The sequence below is a fragment of the Dermacentor andersoni genome, chromosome 7 (assembly GCF_023375885.2).
Source record: "Dermacentor andersoni chromosome 7, qqDerAnde1_hic_scaffold, whole genome shotgun sequence".
Classification (NCBI taxonomy): Eukaryota; Metazoa; Arthropoda; class Arachnida; order Ixodida; family Ixodidae; genus Dermacentor; species Dermacentor andersoni.
The window spans coordinates 17,275,995-17,296,246 of NC_092820.1; the positions used below are offsets into that span (position 1 = coordinate 17,275,995).

General features: G+C 48.0%; 1 protein-coding gene across 3 annotated transcripts in view; it reads right to left on the reverse strand.

The window, feature by feature from the left end:
* The window catches only part of MED17 (mediator complex subunit 17), a 197,805-nt gene that overhangs the window by 156,336 nt on the left and 21,217 nt on the right, over window positions 1–20,252 (reverse strand). For all 3 annotated transcript variants that reach the window (XM_055073189.2, XM_050182348.3, XM_055073190.2), the window contains one exon: window positions 11,783–11,926. In XM_055073189.2, coding sequence (XP_054929164.1) covers window positions 11,783–11,926 — 144 coding nt within the window. The remainder of the gene's footprint in view (window positions 1–11,782; window positions 11,927–20,252) is intronic.

Sequence of the window (20,252 nt, forward strand, 5' to 3'; positions counted from 1 at the left end):
CTGGCACGCTGCGATGCATAGACGGAAACGCGCGCAGTAATAAATTTTGGTGACCGGACTTCGTGCGTAGCTTCCACAGCGTTGCACCTGAGGTATGAAATGGAGTATAGGCTTGCCTAGTGACATTCGACGTACGGTTGCAGTTATCGTGTTTACCACACGGCGGTGCTAAAACTGCCTAATATCTTTATGTCAACACTAGCATGGAGCACGCATACCGATTCTTGCTCGAGCCACAATCGCGAAGTCGTCGAACCATAGTATGAATATTGCACATATAATACCTCTGGCTATCTCTGGATGTGTATGATAAGCAACTTCCGTGACTGTAAATCGCAGCACTGCATGTGCGCGCTTTGATACGCGGCACTTATGTTCGCGATCGTGTATCAACACGCAAAAAACAACGGGACTTTAGACAAGCAGCGGCAAGGTGCTTGACATCGCAGAATTGCACCCGTGTTTACAATCTAATGAGAAGTTAGTGCTTCGGCATTCTTCCAGCAGCAAGTTCCCAGCGACACTTTAGCGCATTTTTTCTCCCGTCATTGGAACGTGCAGCTACATGAAAAAAGAACATACATACCAGCTAAGATTTCCAACGTGCGAGAAGGTGCACAAATCACTCTCGCTGTTGGCAGACTCAACATCGTCGAAGCCGGCGTTACCGCCGTTGCCGCCATCGTTTTCCGGATCGGCTGTCGGTTCGAACATGTACAGCGAAAACACAAGCTGTCCGAGACAGCGAGAATGTCCCATAATGCTTACAACTCAGCTATGAAGCCAGAACAGAACAGCGTGCTACGCCATGGCTACGCTCTGAAACGGCGGCACCGACCGACCACGGGCAACAGCGGCGTTCGCGCGATGCCCTGAGGCGCTGGTGCGCATTTTCTTGAAAAAACAGCCGCTTGCGTTTGTTTCTGCCCTTTTTGAACCAGATATTCGTGTTCAGGGGACTCAAAACTGTAGCATGCCGCAGAGAACTCATTTTTTTCGAAATGTGTTTCAGCTTCCCTTTAAAATGTAAATACTGTAAATAAACCCTGTATGCCTAGTCCTCCCAAGTTCCTCCCTACCACCTACAACTCCTACAACTGGATGCCAGCGGCGGGATCGACCTCTACAACCCTGACTCTGTGCAGTGATCATGTTGACAAGTTACTCACATGCGCAAGTTAACATGCATGTGCACAGCCTCTCAAGCAAAGTAAGGGGACAAACAGCAGCCTTTCCTGCCTTTCTTGGGCAGCTCGAAATATTACTTTTGGTTCATCTCCAGAGCTCTACCCCCCTTTTAAATTGTTAATGTGCCGAGCTCAATTGAAAAAATAAAGGACTAAGAAACAGCGACACCCCTATTCGCCTTCCTCAGTCCTTTATTTCTTCAGTTCGGCTGTTCAGAACTCATCTTAGCTATGAAAGAATTAACTCAGCTAACTACTACAGTAAAAGCTCATTAATTCACAGCTCGTTAATTCGAAATTTCGGATAATTCGAAGTAGCCGCCGCAGTCCATCTAGCAATGTATTGAAAGCAATATGTAACACATCCCACTAATTCACACTGAAATCCGCACTGTCACTGATAACTTGAACTCCGCACCATCAGGAGAGTGCTAGTGCGGGAGAGCATGTTGGCGATGCTGGCATCGTCACGCAGCCTTGCTCTGTCCATCTGCGGCCCTTTGTTTAGCCTGACTGGAGAGAAACGTGTTTGCACCTGACCAGGTATGGCCAACGCCTCTGATGCAGGTCGCTTCTCTTCCATGAGGTTTCCGTACAAAGCTCAAGGGCGATAAAATCATCCCCCTGAGCTGTAATGCTGTATGTGTGAGCGAAAGCGTGCAAGGAAGGCGGGGCGGATGTGCAGCCTCTCCTGTAGCGCGCATGGGGGAGAGGTGGAGGGAGGGAGAGGAACATTTTTCTCCTGCGGCTGCTGCTTATGGCGTAGCCATGCAGGCGCCTCATCTTCAAAGCGATCTGCGATGTTTGCATAGTGCACATAGTGCCGGTAGCTTGGTATGCGATGTGCTTTCTACGTTTCATTGGCACTGAAGCGAGAGCTGTACGAAGGTCTATTCGCTCGCTGCTACTGCTGCGATTCCTCACTCCAGCGTTTTTCAGCGAGTTTCCGCAGTCATTGAGTGAGATGTGTTCATGTATATCTGTGCGTGCATGACAGTGTACTTGTTAATTTAGTTAGTAAGCGAATGTTTACAAGCTTATACGGCCGATAAAACTACTATCCTTACTTCGTATAGCTATTTGCTAATTTGCTATCGCAATCAATGCTTCGCTTTTCAGGCGAAACAGCAATATTTTTTTTTCTCCGTGCTAGTCGGTGCGACAAACGCGCGGATAGAGCAAGAACCATCTTGCGTCGAGCCCATCGGACCACATTGGCCGTGCCCGGTTACGTTGGCTGCGCCAGTGCTGCGAAGTATAGACATTGCTGTTCACGCCAACGTGACATAACATGTTTGAGCGCATGTTCACACCACGTCGGACTATATACGTGCCTCAACCATGAGATTTTTTTCTCTGACTTTCATTAGTTCGAATTTTGCATGATTAAAACTTTTGTAACATCCCTGCGGAATTCGAATTCACGAGCTTTTACTGTCCGAAATGGCACTTAGAAGAGTTAAGTTGAAGGCCAGCCTTCTTAAGGACTTCAGGAATGGCAGCCAAGTGACTGAGATAGCTGTCAAACGTGTGGGGATGCGTGACTCTCACGCCTCCCCTGAGATCTAGTTTTCCCGCATAGCTCGTCTCCTGCAGGGCGGCTTCGCCCGCCGCGGTCGGAGTGGGTGAAGCGCAGTGCGAGAGATGGCGCTAGTGTTGCGCTGTGGCGGGGTTACTTAGGCGCGGGAAAGAAAGGCGCTTGGTTTTTCCCGGCGGGTCGGGCGCACAGCGTGGACGTCCCACGCGCGCGCGGCGACCCATGCTTCTGCGAGACCACCTCGCGTGGCGGCCTTCGAGCGCGCCTCCGTTGGCGTGACCGAACACGCGAACGACCAGGCGTTGGGATCCAGCATGGGGCGAACATATTCGCTCGCCATGCGGTCGCGGTAAGTCGGACTTCTAGATTTGTCGCGCGCCCATCGGCATGTTTTGGGGATAGCAACTCGGCTAGCTGGCACTGATCTATGAAAGGTGCAATAAATCCCCTTGTGATTGTTTGCACTACTGTACTGTCGTTCCTTTGTCCCAAGAGTACGGAGGAGAACAAACGTAGGCGAAAATACGATGACATCGTCCAGATAACATAAGCAGATGGACCACTTATAGCCCCGAAGGAGAGAGTCCATCATTGTTTCGAAAGTTGCTAGGGCACTACAAAGTTTGAAAGGAACAACCTTAACATGGCAAAGCCCATCCAGTGCAACAAAAGCAGTCTTCTCACAGTTGAGTTCATCAACCGAAATCTACCAATACCAATCTACACTGACGTTAGGAGCCAGCACATAGTCACCGTCAGGAACAGATGGGAATCATGTCAAAGGCATAAACATGGAGGCTTGAGGTGGCAACCATACGAAGTCTACAGAACATAAACGAGGCTCAGCTGATTTTGGAGCACAGCAGTGAATAGGCAGCTCGAGTTGGAGGAGGCAAACAGCGCAGTCAATCAGTGCTGAATGGTCAAAAGTCACGGCTGAAGATTAAGTCATGAGAACACCATTCCAGAGCAAAAAATAAAACGGAAGTTTTGAAACCAGCAACAGTTATTCGGGCAGTGCACATGCCAAGGATAATGGGCTTTGCTCCGTCAGTGACCTGGATAGCAGAAGATGCGGCAGGTGCAAGGACTTTTTTAAAGCGGCAATAAAGACAGTAGCTCATGAGCAACATGGGCTCCAGTATCAACAAGCGCTGGGACCAATAAACCGTCAACTTCTACATCGACTATATTGCATCTGGTCGGCAGGGTGAGAGGCTTAGGCGAAGATGTTGACAATGCAGCATCACCTTCGGGAGCTGCATCTTTTAGTTTTCCGAAGGTGTGCGCCCAGGTCAGAAGGACAGCAACAGGCAATGGGACTGGGGTGACCTGGATGACAGGCGATGACTATGCAGCAAATGGGACTGGCGACTGCTCGGCGACAGTGACCGACGGCGACATGCGGTCGTACCTTCAGTGGTGTGCAGGTTCGGCTCGGCTTGTGGCTGGATACGGCGAAAATCGCCATCTGGACGAGGGCTGTTCGAGAACGGCATCGAGGACCAGCGGTTGCGACAGTATCGGGCGACGTCACCCATGCAGCAACAACTAAATCAAATAGGTCGGTCATCCGGTGTTCGCCACTCCACCGTGTTGCGAGAACCTCAATGGATCCATTGATTTTAAGTATGCACAAGCAAAGAATGTTCGGTTGGCTGGGAACTGTCCACAGTGAAAACTGACTGCATTTGTTCTTGGTTCACAAACTGTTCTTGGCACACAATAGCCTGAACAAGGAAAGCCATAGGAGCGCATGTATCGTTGACAGGTGGCTACACAGCCGTGGGTCACATGGCTTCCAGCCCATGGCACATGCTCTTCGTCAGCTGCTCTGAACGCTGCTGCTGCCGCAAAGGCAAGTCCTGTCGGTCGTCACAAGACAATGTTGCAACCATATTGGGAAGTCGTGCAAATGACTGATAAATACGATGACTTTTCACCTGCTCGAAATGCTTGCACTCCGTGATAATGTCATTAAGCGAAGTACAGTTCTTATAGATGAGCAAATTGAAGGTGTCATTAGCGATTCCTTTTAAGACGTGCCCGCCTCTGTCATACTCTGGCATTTCAGCATCAGCCTTGTGCCAGAGCACCAGCACGTCTTGTTATAGCCGACATAACCTTCGGTGGACATTTGAACTCGTGATGCCAACTCTTTCTTGGCGACAACCTTCCAACCCAACGATTCTCTAAAATCTCTCAGCTCCTGTTTGCAGGTCTCCCAATTATGGAGTTCTTCGTGGTTTTGAAACCACACTCACGCTCTTCCATCCAAGTAAAAAATGTTCGTCAGCATCACTGTGGGTTACCATTTGCTGTGGCTGCTCATCCACTCGTACATCTCCAGCCGTGTTGTCAACGTCAGCGCCATCGATGCCGCAGAAGGTTCCCAGATAACGTGGATGCGAGAGTATGACAGTCAATGTAAGTGTTGCCAAATCAGGCACAGTCTCCTGCGACATTGGTAAAGAACTGAGAAGCTCCTTTCCGATTCGTTACCCCGCACCTTGACCAAATATTACGAAGAGGTAGCCCGATTCACAAATCTATGTTCAACTATTTACATGGGAAATGTTAGTGGTAATTGCGAAGGCTGGTACGAAGGTCACAGCTCCAGTAGATAGTCTACCACTTCCTCTTCATCTCCCTCTTGCGCACATGGTCCACTCCAAATGCACCGTAACAATATTGTGAGCAAAGCGCCAACTTGGGCGCTCATTGGTGCTTACTATGCCACAGATCGGGACGCACACACATCTGTTACAGGCTCTGTTTGTATAGCATTCTTACTTCCCTCACGCAATGATAATATTGCTTTGCAAGCTGTTCCAGCATACTCTGGGCACCAATTATTAAGTGTCGCTATTATAACACTGCTCCGACAAGTGGTGGCCAGATCACACCATCCACTAGGATTTAGTACGAAAGGTGCGAAGAACAATAAACGTAAGAACAGCTCCTGTTACGGCTTGACTGTGGTATGGAAACTGCTCAGGAAGTAATATGCGACCATTATGTCTTTGCTAAGTGTCTTCCCGATACTATTACAGAGTTCTGCACGAGGCTCAATTTTCATGGCCTCCAATATTGCAGTACTCTACCCATGCAACAGCACATGGTGCCACGATCTCACCTTCAAACAAGCACAGTGCACTGCACACAAGCTGAAAAGTATGAAAAACACAACTTTAGTGGCTCCAATCTAGACTGGAAGAGGCACGAATAACCAAAGTCAGCTCCTATTGGTATCAGTTTACATAGCAGCAATACAAGACGTCGGGTGTTGGAAATTATTGTGACACGCTTTGGAGTTCACCCGCATAAAGGCACCTACGACCTAGACGCCTACGACCTGTATGTGCTCTCTATGGGAGCAGATTGCAAAATGAACCCAGGTTTTGAGGGAAAGCTACACTTAACATTTGCAGGAACCAAGCTCTTTGCGACATAAATGAAAGTGGTCAACCTGCGCTACTGCCGTGGTCTATTCACTTGAGACAATCGATGACCACTTTATTATAAACATTAAACATATTATCTACTGTAGTTGTTCGACCTCTTTTGAATGAATAAAATTATCCAGTTGCATGTACGTTTCTTTGTGCTCGAGCTTCTGTTATGTACTGCCTGCCATCCTGTTAACTCTCTCTCTCTTTCCAACAAAACACATGCCAACTAGCAGACCTGAATGAGTTCATGATATGACAAAGAAAGGTGCTTATCATGCAATTTTTGCACTAGAAAAAATAACAAGACGGACCAATTTCAGAGACAGTCATCGAAGAAAGTGCCAATCTGTGATGCTGTGGTGGCTGGTGGCGCTGCCATCACCAACTTATCTGTACCTCCGTTTCATACACAAGGCGCAACACTGTGGAAGCTGCACAAGAAGTTCAATCACCAAAATTTATTGCTTCACACATTCTCTTTATGCTTCTCTGCATGCCAGTGGTGTTTGCTCAGATGAATATGCACTCGTGGCTGCTGCGATGGGCGCCAAATAAAAAAACATTAGAAGACGAAAAGCAAATGGGTCTAAAACAATGTTATAAGTAAAGCCGTATAAGTAAATGGTCTGTTTATTTCCAGGGAATAAATTTTTTGCATTCAGAACCGAACCTATAGAAAGAACATTTTCCTAAAAATCAGTCAAAGCTAGGGATGGGCAAATAGTGAATCTGAGGCTCGAATAGAGTTCGAAGCAAATAGTGACTTGGTCGAATAATTTCGAATGAAATAGTTCGAATAGCATATATCACATATTTTAAAAAATTGGCATTTTTATCATGACCCAACTAATTTACACAATTTTAAAGAATTAGAAGACATGTAGGCACAGCATTTTGGGAAATTGACAATTATTAACAGTAGAATTTTATTCAGAAATCCCACACTGCTTTTCTTTACTGCATTCGCAAGTTTTCATGCAAAAATATCAGCTGCTCCACGTGGTCTGGAAGCAGCAATTCCCGCCGACTGCTAGCAACATTTCCTGCTGTTGAAAACAGCCATTCACTCCTTGCCTGTGTGGCAGGAATCGAGAGGCACTTTTGTGCAACCTTGGCCAGCGCTGGGTACAGCCGGCTGCCGTGGCTCTTCCACCACCCCAAAGGGTTTTCTGACCTTGGAAGCACAGGGGTAGCCAAGTAGTCTGCCACTTGGCAAGGAACACTTTCATGTGCATTCTTTTGCACTACGTTGGAGTTTAATGAAGAGAAAACACTCCACAGAGTGTTAGCTGGAGGCTTCTCCATGTCTGGGCAAACAGATGTTCGGGCAGAATCGTTTTGGACTGGCATGAGCTCATTTGCTGCAGTTAAAAGTGTGGCTTTTGCCTACATTTTTGGCTCTCTTCAGTGTAGCAAATGTCTTCGTAGCGAGGGCCAACTAGCATTACATTTGCTGGAACATGTGCCATTTTTAAGCCAGGGAGCCTTGTTGCAAGACTGCACAGAAGGCTCTTTGCAAATGATGCTGCTTCCTCACCTTCAGACACATGCCGATGCAGCACCACTTGTGTACAATGCATTAGAGGTATCACTTGGGAAAGTGTAGGGTAGCGGTCTGCGCACAGCTCAGTCGTTACTTGGTCTAAGGGCTGCAAGACTTTTACAGCTGCAGCCATTCATTTCCATTCATTGGAGTTCCAAGTCGTCCACATCACATGCGCAAAGTTCAACTGAGGTAGGGGCACGGAGTGTGACAAGACTCTCCATCATCGTGTACTCGCTGTTACGGTGTGTGGAGACGTCTTGAATCACTTCATGCTGGACCATGTGCATGTTCTTTTGAATGTCCATAAGCCGTCCACGTGCACGGGCGCTTCTCTCGTAATGACCCACAATCGCTCGACACTTCGCACAAAGCTGGGAAAAACTTGCCACTTCCCTTTTAGCATCATTTATACACAGCTGCAGGGTATGCGCAAAGCAGAGAAGTCCTGACCACTGCGATTTGGCAACAGCTGAAACGAAGTTCCTACTGTTGTCAGTAATGATAAAAGTCGGGATTTTATCAGGCAGACCTCACTCTTTGATCACATCTTGGGGAAACAACTATATTTTCTCCGGTATGCTTCTGTGGCATTGGTTTACAGGCGAGGACATATGCGTGCTGTTTGAAGTCGCGATCCATCATGTGGGCCGTAACACACACGTAGCTCTCGCCGGCCCTCGATGTCCACCCATCCTATGTCAAAGTGAAGCACTCGGCACCACCGTGGTCACATACAGTCGAACCCGGTTAAATCGAACTCGCAAAAAAACACCCATCAGTTCAATATAGAGCATAATTCGATATAAGCCTGGTAAATACTTGTACTTCATAAAAGCACATACCATTTATAAAATCACTTTATTGATGAAACTAGCTTAGTTTCGCACAAATTAGTCCTGCCTTTTGTACTCCTTGGGCAATTTCGCTGCCTGCGACGCATGCACTTCCCCAAGAAAGGAGTCTGAGCAGCTGAGGCCGCAACCTTCCACATTCGCGCAGAAGCACCGACTATTGCGAGTGCACCAATCACTTCGGAGGATGTGGGCAAAGGACCGTCGTTGCTTTCCTCATTGTACCCACATTCACTTGTGCTCGGTATGATGTCGGCGATGTAGTCTTCGTTTTCGGGTTCTCCTGTGGTTGTGACCCCATCATCTGCACTCACAAACTCATCCACCGTTGATTCGTCAACAGCTTCCGGAAATTCTGACAGCTCGCTCCAAACTTCGGCAACACCGGCAATGGCTTCGTCGCATTTACCAGAATTTACAGTAATCACCGAGCACACAGAAACCGACATGTATGAAGAACCACCTGTACACGGCCGTGCATACGCGTCAGGCGCCTCGGGCACCGGGTCGCGAGTTTGGCCGCTTTAGCCCTAATCGTGCCGAGAGTGCTCCTCGGAATCTTGCACGCTGCGGGAACATCCGACTTCTCATCGCATTCGACCCGATTTATGATTTCGAGCTTCACGACGAAAGGTGAATTCTGCCGCTTCATCACGGCAACACTGCAGGACACTGCAAACACAATGAACCAGAAAAGCAGCGACACAACTCGCACTTTCACCATCTTGCACGACAAGAGCACAAGAGCCGCTGATTGGCTGTCTGAGCAAGCACTGCAGGCGGGCCACGATCATTCTTTTGCAGGGGGGGTGTGCACAGCTCGCCTGAGAAGTCCGAGGCAGCGCGGTCACAGTAAGGAGAGCGGTTGGATGGAGTCGCGCCGTCGGGTTTCCCCATTACCGCGAGGGAAAGCCAACTTCTGGGGGCACTTTTCTGCTGCTTGACGTTCGATATATCGGGAGTCACTGCTATTTTTGTCCGATGTAAGCGCAATTCTTGCTATATATACTCACTTTAACTATACCATGACCAGAAATTGTTCGATATACAGAAGAATTCGATGTAAATGGGTTCGATATAGTCGGGTTCGACTGTACGTCCCCAACGCGCTTCTTCAGGTCATTTTTCTTTGTCACGTACAAGTTCGGAATGACCGTTCGTGAAAAGGTGTTCCGTGATGGAACAACGTACTCCGGAATTGCACAGTGCATCACCTCGATGAAGCTTTCTTCTTCAACCACGCTGTACGGCTGCAGGCTGCGTGCAATGAATGCTGTTATCCTCTTAGTCATTTCTTGCGCTTTTATCGATCACGACTGAAGTTTAGGCTTTAACTAACTGGCCACGGATAGCTGCGATGATTTGACTCGCTTTGACTCTCTTTTCTTTTTCGGCAAGCTGTAAAGTTGGTGCATTTCCGAGTGTTCTTTGTACTTGCCTGGATGTTTCTTCAAGTGGGTGACAAGCGTCATCGTAGTGCTACAGTGGAACCCCATTCATACGTTTTTCACCGGACCGAGGAAAAGAAACGTAACAGCCGGGAAAACGCAACAGTGAGGAAAGCTCCGAAAATGAATGAAAAAAGTCAACTATAGACAATTTATTTCCACAGAGTGCGCTTAGAACTTAAAAAAGTCTAGAATGGCGGCTTGCCGTTTCTTTCGCTCGCTAGAAACCACCACACGTTTCTCAATAGCCTGGAAGGCCGCATTGCTGTCAGCGTCGCTGTGAGGTGCGACGTACCTGCAGAGGAGGTCCAGAGCCGCGACGGCTTCTCCAAAGCTAGTATTTGGCAACTCCCCGGCATCATGCGGCTCGTGCTCCTCGTCGTCACCGCGCCACGGCAACGGCAACGGACGAAGGAATGTTGCCCTCTTTGGCGTGATCATGCTAACGTGCTAACGATTGTTTACTATTGCTGCGGAGCGCGCGTCCGAGCAGCCCGGTTGCGCACAGCGCGGCATGGTTTCACAAGAAATGTAAACAACAGAGGAGAGCTGGCCCAATAGGCGGAGCAACGCCATGAGCATCGCCAACTTCCGGCTTCCCTTTAGCTATAGCTTCACCAAGAGTGATGTCAGGGCCTCTCCCGAGTTTCCTTCCTCCGTGAGTCGACCCGTCCAACAAACCATGCGGTGACCGTAATCACAGTGATGATAGTGAGCACATAGTGAAAGCATTTTCCCCAAATGGCCACCTAGTGTCGGCCTCTCGAACTGGCGTCCGGCTTTTTGCAGCCAGTTCCATAGCCAAGCCCGGCCAAGCCCAGTCAAAACTCGTCAAAAGCCAAAATGGCAGTTGGAGCGCGTTGCCTACTTTAGCCCAGGCAGGTTCGGGTTGCGACGCATCATGCGGGAACGTTTTCACAGCTACTACGTAACAGCGGTGTTCCTTATACATTGGATCCTATGGAAGCTATGCCGGGACCGGATGAAAACGACGTAGCAGCCGGGAAAACGCAGCAGTGAGGAATGTAACAGCGGGGTTCTACTGTAGTAGGCGTCTTCAAAACAACTCCACAAGTCTCGCACTGCGCTTCACCTCCAGCAGGCACGTTCAGGAAAAAGTTCCATATCGGGTTCGCATGTGCACACTGCCCAGACACTGGCACCGTCGACGCCATCTTCTCCTATAGCGGCAGCAGCCAACACATGAATAAGCGCCACTGGCGTGGCGCGACTGAAGGTCAAAGGCAATGCCAGGCTTTGTCAGGGGGAGAGAAAAAGAAAGGAAGGAAAAAGAATAGATGTCTACACCAATGCGGGGCCCCCCACGTAGTGAGCCATACAGCGATGACGTATCTCCGGCTTTTTAATGCCAAATGTATAGACTGAGATCTACAGCTGCTGTATGGCAGCCATGACGTATAAAACAGCCTCCGAGATTTGTATTTGTGCCGGTCGTTTGTGGCTTTTGGCTGCCTATTCAAGTCCGCCAAATAATTTGAAAATATTGAATACCTTAATTCAATTCGAAGCGAATAACGAATAGAGAACTATTTGATCGAATATTCGCCCATCCCTAGTCAAAGCACATACTGTTTCTAAGCGCCAATGGCACCCCAGCCTCTACAGTGTTGCACTCTATGCATGGTTTCTCCGCACTGCATGGTTGCATTCGGAACCACATGAATGTCTGAGGGTGAACGGATGATGTGCTCAGGGGAGTAGTGTACCAGCACCATTCGTGAGGCGTGCCCCTGCCCTTACCTGAGCTTGGCGCGTACAGAGTCCCATGGCCAGAGGGATGGCTGGAAGGATGCTTTCTCCAACTGCTGCTCATCGACTGCTGCTGCTTGGCCAAAGTCGATCTTCTGCGCCAACTTGGTCAGGTTCTCCGACATGGAACATGGCCTGCACGCAGTGTTGCCACGACACATTAAAAAATAGTGGTAGATTTTTTCGCGAAAAATCAGTAGAAATCAGTAGATTTTTAATTTCAGTTTTTGCACTCAGTTTATGAGCCCACGAATTCAGCGCTTATATTAGTACTCTGTTGAAGTATTGTAGCTTCCAGGAAATAGTACAAAAATTGACCCCGAGATTTTTAGCGATACTTTTGAAAAACCCGGGGATCTAGAGAGCCATTGTCAAGCACGAATTTAAAAACAGTGAAGCCCTCCGATGGCCTATTCAAAGGCGTCAGATGGCAGTTAGTACCTGAAAGCCTTAGAGTATAGACCGTTTTTTCGTAGGCGCCGCCATATTGTGAACGCAGTGGCGCCGCCTATGAGCAGCGTCATACTGGCTTGGGTGAAAGCGGTCTTTTGCATGGCAGGTATACGCTCGGCGGTAGGTTCTGGCGTTTGTTTTCGCGGTCGTGCGGTCTGTTTAGTATGACGTGCGTCTTCTACGTGGTAAACAGTCCTGTGGGACATGCTGAAGTGGTTTAATGCGTCATGGCCAGAATTTCTGCTGGCGTTGAGGTGGACGGAACACGCAGCGCGATGTGTGCGCGCATATTTAAGCCTACAATCAGCCTCGGAGATCAATTGTGTATTTCTGAATGTTCCAATCACTGATGTGACCTTATTGCAGTATTATACTCTATTTCTAAGCTGCGGTTTAGAAGCCATGAAACATACGCGACGATCGTAACAGCGTGGGTACCGTTCTGCTACGATAGGAGCTGTGCTGTTATACTTTGACAATCGTTCAAACTGTTCGCTGCAGGTTACATTGCTGACTACTTGGTTGGATGGATGCGGTTTCCACCTATGAATAAAATAGTTTTGGCTTGTAATAGCATCATACCTTACAGTCTGAATTAAGCTTGTCCAGCAAAGCGACCGTTTACGAACTGCGCGAGCGTCCTAAGCAGTAGTAGGTGCTGGATTACAGATATCTTTGTTCTATATAGCGCATGGTCCAAGCATACGGCTTCAGCGGTTATATATTTATAAACGTTGTGCGGCGTTAGCCCGTTTTCTCTTGCTTTTAGAGAAAGAGGATGATAACCGAATTTTTTTTCGGTTGTGTTCGTTCAGTTCTCTACGACGCACTCGCACGTATTAGGGAAATCTTGCGCTCAAAAATAGCCATCGCATTCTTTTTATGCGAACCCTCTCACATATTATATGGCTGTATACAGGCCAAAAGCGCAATGCCGAAGCACACAGCTTATATATATGTATTGTGCTGGCTCACCAACCGCAGTGATCGCTGTGTTGAGCAGCGCCATGGGCCACATGCAGCAAGGCTAGCGTAGACATATGGTAATTTCAAGCATACTAGACTTGAAATGCGTGAGAATGATGCCAGTGTATCACAAATATTTGATAGCGCCTGCCGCTCACATATTTCGTGGTTGCCTTAGGTTGGCCGTGCACAGCACGCGCTCTTATGTTTTACACCCTACGCCATTCGATCAGACAGTGAGCTGATTTACCATTTAATGCCGGTAATACAGACACGCCGGTTTCCTTTGTTGAATTAAAATCGATATAAGCAAAATAGCAAAGAACACATACACGCACAGCGACTGATAATGCGCGTACACCACGGCTGATTATGCGCGTCACATTTTTGCATCCTCAAGACATAATTCCGCCTACAGTAGTTACCGATGCACCGAAAGGCTTCCCTGACGACCTTATATGAACGAACATGGCGTAAATTTCACAAAGTAAGATCTAAAACATCTCGAAATCGTTCCGCAGCACGAGACAGCAATACTTTCAAGCAGCGCCGCGCCGGATCGCCCAAGCCAGAGAGGAGGAAAGGCCCTCCGCGCGCCCTATCCTCCTCGCCCGATGAAACGGTCTATAGTATCTTCCAGACAGGGGTAATTGGAGATCGCGGGGAGAGGCCTCCATAGAGGCCTCTGTGCTGCAGTACACATAAAAATAGCTTGGTTATGACGATGATGATAATGGTGGTTTCATAGTTGTGGGGTTCGGTAGTGCACCCACTTCCACAAATTCACCGCCTCACCTTTTCCCATAGAGCATAAAAACTCTATGCCGTTTCCCCACTTTGCTCAAAGAAAGAGGTAGCGCCACGTTTGAGAGTCTGGAAACGCAACAATGTATGTTAACCTCGAAGCCAACCACGTTTTTCTTGCCCTCGCTAGGTGGCATCACATTAATATAACATCTGTAACCTCTATAACCATCCATCCATCCATCCTCTGTACTGAAAAAGTTGCAGATTTCGCTTTCGTTTCAGTAGAAAAGCAAGAAAATCAGCAGATTCAAGCGCTTTATCACTGAATCAGCAGAAAATTTTAAAATCAGTAAATCTACTGATAAATCAGCAGCCGTGGCATCACTGCCTGCACGTGCCACCATTTACAGGTCTGCACACTCACTTCACGGGCATGGTGACCAAGTACGAATGTGAATAAAAGTGTGCGGGTGCCGGTAAGAGCGAATGGAGGCAATCACATGAGTGAGTGTTGGTGAATACGTGAGCAGACGTGTGAGCACCTGAGCCTACATTGGTGAAGGAGTATCGGTAAGCACATCACCACTCACCAGCGCGTCACACATAGGCAAATCTGGCAACACTGTCAGCATCCAGAAATCAGAAGATGACAGGCAGTAGATGGATTTGGCCAAAGTCCTGCCTTCGCATAGCAGATCACATTGTAGATTTTTACATTAACCTTCCTGAACATGCCTTTTGGCTTAAATTATATAGTTGCATGGGCTACAATTTGTCTAATCTAATTTCTACAATTCAGTAGTATTCCAATTACAACAAAGATAAATAGCTTTTTAGGAATATCAAGAAATTACAGATCATTAGCATGCTAAGTGAAACTTCGTCTAAATTTAGTGGCACACACACAAGTTTCCCTGTGTCTGTCATCTTACATTCACTGCACTTTAGTTGTGAATGAGGTCATTCATCCTGATCCCTTAAAGGACCCTAGAAGGTCACCACTGAAGTACAGCAGTCATGACATCCTTCAGAGGCAGACATATACATAAGAATAACATTGCAGAGACACTAAGCCATGGCAATAGAGTAGTAAAGCCTATTTGTGATAGATCATGCCTGGATGGCAAGTCTGAAAGGCGCTCACAGCAAAATGATGCAATTATTCCCTATGTGCACAGGATATCTCGCAATCTAAAGAAGGTTGTTAAAGGCGCCCTGAACCACCGCTCGGACTTGGTGAAAAAACACAGCATACACTGCTGTGAACATCTAAGCCAAACTTTGCGGTCGTGCATGGCACGTGGATTTCGCAAGCGGAGCATGAAGTCACCTTTCTCTCAAACACTGTCTTTTCAAGAGCAGCCTACTCCTCACTTTTTTCTGGATGCTTTATTTTGTAATACAGTCGAACCCACTTATAACGATACCAGTTTTAACAATATATCAGTTATAACAATGAGAAGCTGCTGCACCATCAACTTATGTATCTTCCCAATGGTGAAATAATCTGCTTACTACAATGCCCCGATGCCATATTATTGGTTATAACAATGTAGTCTTGCTGCTGGGTGCCAGTGTCAAACGGCAGTGAAATGCGAAATTCTTGAAAAGAAAAAAGAAAACGAGACATTCGAGCCGCTGCACAATAGCCCGCTGCCCTAAGAGCTCCCATGCGATAATTTTCCAGCCTTCTCCGCACGCCTTTTTCACGTCGTCCTTCCACCTATCCGAACACAAATGGGCTGCACCCATAGCTCTACACCGCACCACCCTTCGAAATACGAATGGACCATGCTAACTGCACTGCTTCCAGATTGCTTGCTGGCTTCTCAGTCAGCGCAGTTCTGCGAATGGCTCAATCACTCGCGTTCGTCTTTGTTCGTTGCACTTAAATTGTTCCTGGCCACATGGTTTTTGTCAGCATTGTTTTACTCGCCACCGAACCGGAAGATGGCTGATCATCAAGCAATGCACAACGTTGCCAGTGAAAAGAAAGCGCACGCCTTTAGATTTCGAAGCTAAATGTTTTTAACTGATGAGGTGATCATCGCGAACGTGCTTGCATCGAATAGCGACGGCAGTGATGAGCTTCACGTAAAGCATGCAAGGCTGATGGACACGGGCTTTTCTCATGCAAGCCACTGAGAAGTACGCAGCAAGATGCTTGCCTCAACATTTCTTCTGGATTTCTCAAGCTGACAGGCTGCTGTGACAACCTTCTCGCAATTTTTAAAAGGTGCCTTTTGGGGCCACCAAAGCGATGCCTCGGCAGAGCTTGCATATTGCTTGCTACCCACGACCCCTCTTTGCAGTTGATATAGCAGTGCCATTCTTTAACGTCGACAGCCATGGCATGTTACACGCAATGGGAGCGCCCAGGAAGCAGTTAAGTGAGTGAACACAATCAGCAGCCCGATGAAGGAACGCGATGGGGAGGGGCATTCCCCCCCACCCTATTATAGTTTTCTCACATCAGCTCTGCCGCCCCCCTATTTTGATTTTTTTTCGTGCAACCCGGTTATAACAATTATCAGTTATAACAATGGAATTTTCGTGGCGCTTGAATATTGTTATAAGTGGGTTCGACTGTATAGCAGATTCCCATGCACGGCTGCAATTAGCAAATAGCTGACATCAATCAAGAAGGTGTTTATATCAGTGTGCTTCTTCCTAGTGCTAGTGGTATATTTATTGAAGTTTAATAAACAGGCTGAAGTAAGTTGAGATCTGCTTTTGAATTTCTATAATAATATATGTACTTCCGGAAGAATCCGACTATCGTCTGCTCGCATTCAGCCACAGCCACCTCCATAGGAATTGGAAGTTTGACCCCCCCTGCTTATCGATGTTGTGGCCGTCGAGTCTTGCCAATTTCGACTAGTTTTGAACACTCAACCAGCCTTGAACCACACAAAACTTAAGGTCACACCACACGCACGCTTGCCAGTACAGTAAAATCTCGTTAACCCTTTCGCTGTCACGGACGTACCGGTACGTCATCGCGCTTCCCCCCCATGGTGTCACTGACGTACGGGTACGTTCTCTATCGTGCGTTCAAAATTTCACGCCTGAGCGCAAAGCAGGCGCTCCTGGAATTGGCCACGCCATCTGTTGACTCTTTCTACAAGTTCGTATATTCGCCCCGACCTGTGTTAATCCATGTATTGAAGAGTACGGTGCGACTGCCACTCCCCACTTTCTCTTTGCTGAGTGGCGCGGTGGCTCCGCGTTCGCTGGATCATGCGTCGCGCGCGTGTGGTTATGGGTTCAAGGGTTGTTCTGTAATCTCCGCTGGTTTGAAGGTTTTTATTTTTCTTCTGTTGGTGTGCCTGCTACGGTGCGTCAAGTTCAGGCGCACGTGCCGTTGCCTCTCCAAAAAGGGTGACTCGATTGCTGCTTTCACTCTCTCGCCGCACCCTCGCTTCAGACTTGCAGCAGTAAACGTAAAGCCCTTCGAACTTTGTTTAGCCTTTTTCCATCTCCCTCTATCTTCTTGATCACGCAACGTCCCATTTCTCTCCGTTGCGCGGGCGACTGAAAGCGCATCCTCCCTGCGCGCGGTTACTTTCGGATGGCTCGGCGCGCGGGACCTTCGTCTGCTCATGGGAGCGGTGGCTGAATTCCGATTCAGAATACGAGCCGAGCTCGGATTCGGACTCGGACAAAGTCGCATGAGAGGAAGAGGGTTCCGCATCGTCAGATTCGGATGTTGAACGGATTTTATAGTCAGGCTGATGATGATGATGTTTACTAACAACAGCTGCAGAACACTGAAATGTGCATATTGCATTGACTATGTTATTTATATACCAATCATAATCAAAAATAAATTGCTATGTTCATTCCCTGTTAAGCTCGTTCCCTGAAACCAAGCCGACACTGGGGGTGCGTCACGGCCAGAAACGCCCGACAGCGAAAGGGTTAAACCATACCCGCTTAACCAGTAGCTTGGTTTTAAAAGCAGTAAAGTCAAATCCCGGACTCAGCAGCCATTGATCATAATGTGTTTTGTATTCGCATAAACCGTACAAGCTTATTGTGTACATATCGGTTAACACGTAGTGGTTCCACTTTTCGGCGCGCAACACGGCGGTGTGTCGTCTCCATCAGGTGGCCCAGCAGAACAAGCCTGAGATCAGAACAGCCTCCGAGCGCCTTGTGTGTTCGCGCGTGAAGCCACATTAACATCAACATCATTTCAGCACCGTGCCAGAGAGCGTTGTGGCGTCGTGCAAGGAAGGACTCGCGTTATTGCCAAAGCTCGGACAAAAAAGACACCGGGTGCTCAGCATAGAAGAAAAATTACATCGTTCATGCTATCGAACGTGACACAAAGAAGACGGTGCTGGCACGCAACAGGAATCTACTGTTGACTACGATGTGTGGCATCTGGAATGCGAAGAAGTTGCTCGGCAGCAATGCTGCAACCGCAAAGAGATGTCGGCTGTGTCAGCTACGAGGTTCGACTCTTTGCCATCATTGCTTTTGTTGTTGCCGAAGCGTCGACTAGCGACAGTGATGACGAAACGGAAAGCAACAGCACGGGAAACTCAGGCCTGACAGTGGCAGAAGCTGCGTGTTATGTCAGCCTCATGAATGCAATTGTCGCGACGAGAACAGCACCCCGCAATGAAAAAGGCGCCTCGCAACTTCTGCAGCGCTACCGCCCGCGTGCAAGGAGATCATGCAACACCAACAAGGCATCTGTCATGCGAGTGTTTGCCGAGAAGAGGGGGCTGGCTGAAAAGCTGACTCACATGAGGCCGCTGACGTCGCTGCTTGTGAATGTTTTTTCCCTTTTCATCGCACTCTCTCCGAGTTCCGCTTTTGACAGGTAAGTGGGCAATCTCATGCTGTTTCGGTTAAGCAGCACTACCGTTTAGTACATACTTTTTCCGAGCTCCGGCCAACTACGGTTTAACGAAGTTTCACTCTATATGCTCACTCCTGGTTAGATGCATTGGCAGACTTTCCTTCGTAATGATCGAACTATTGATAGCACTTCAAAATGCGCAAGCTGGATGCGGCTACTACCCATCGGTCAAGCTAGTGCAGGACAAAGCCAGTCTGCACTACATAGAACAGCCAGACATATGAGCATGAGTGTGCATATATGAGCCCTGTCGTAGACAAAGCAAATGTTGCAGTTTCACTTAGCTTGCAGCGTAGTATAGACACCGCCATGGCGTGCCGGAACAAATTCACTGCCTGAGCATACTGCGGCTAGCCAAGGACCGGCACGTCGTAGCTGCCAAAATTGGAAATAGTGGCACCTACATGAACATCAAAAATAAATTTGAACTGTGCACCACGGTGGTGTTCAGTTGGCAGAGCACTGTGGGCACACCCCGTTCTGCAGTAGCCTTTGCAGTGCAAATCATTGAAGAAGGAGCGAGTAAGTTTTACTTCTTGCCTCCTCCGTCAGGTTCTTCTTTCTTGGGGTTTTAGTTCATTGTCGTTGTCGGCTTTTCCTAAGCTGATGCACTGTTCTCGTGCTTCAGCACTCTGGGACTCAAGGTCCTGGATGTCAATAATTTGAACTGAATTTATTTAGAAACAGACATTAGCAGTTGCACTGAGTATGTAGTAAACAAGGAACGTGAGTTCACATTAACGAATGCGGCTGAGCAAAGGGGCAGTCTATCGCTCCGATCGGGCACTTGGGAGATCGGTCCGTTGTCTCTGAAGTCCTGGACTACACAACCATACCTGCCAACCTGGCGAGATCAAAAATCAGGAGACCTTTTATTTGCGCCAAAGGGGGGGGGGGGGGGGGGGGGCATTTATTGTTTCAACTACCGGTGGAACCGGGAAGGGGGGTGTTTTGTTCAAACTTGCAGGCAGTGTTTGGCGAGTGCTTTTGCAGGGACCTTGCAGTAGCAGATTTTACTCACTTCAAAAATTTGTCGGAGTAGCTTTGCTCAAAACATGGTCCAGGCTGACGGCCCTTCACTAGCAGCAGGTGCTGGAGGGCTGAGTTGCACATCGATGAGCGTTAATTCAGTCCTAGTTTTTCGCGCCATGCTAAAAATACTCTTACACACTGCGTAGGTATGCGGTATCACTATTTAATCCAGCATCGCCTTAGCAACTCGGTGAAACGTGTTTTCCATCAGTGTTTTTCATTTTTCCAACCATAGACCACTGCACATCCTACCTTTCTTCATTCAGAATGTTCTCTGGAAGACTGTATGCCTGTAGAGTGGCAAACTCAGTTTCGAGAGCATCTAAAGTGTCTTCAGGAAATTCATTGGAATCTCGGGGCAGTAGATGAGGGAAACTCTGAATAAAGAAA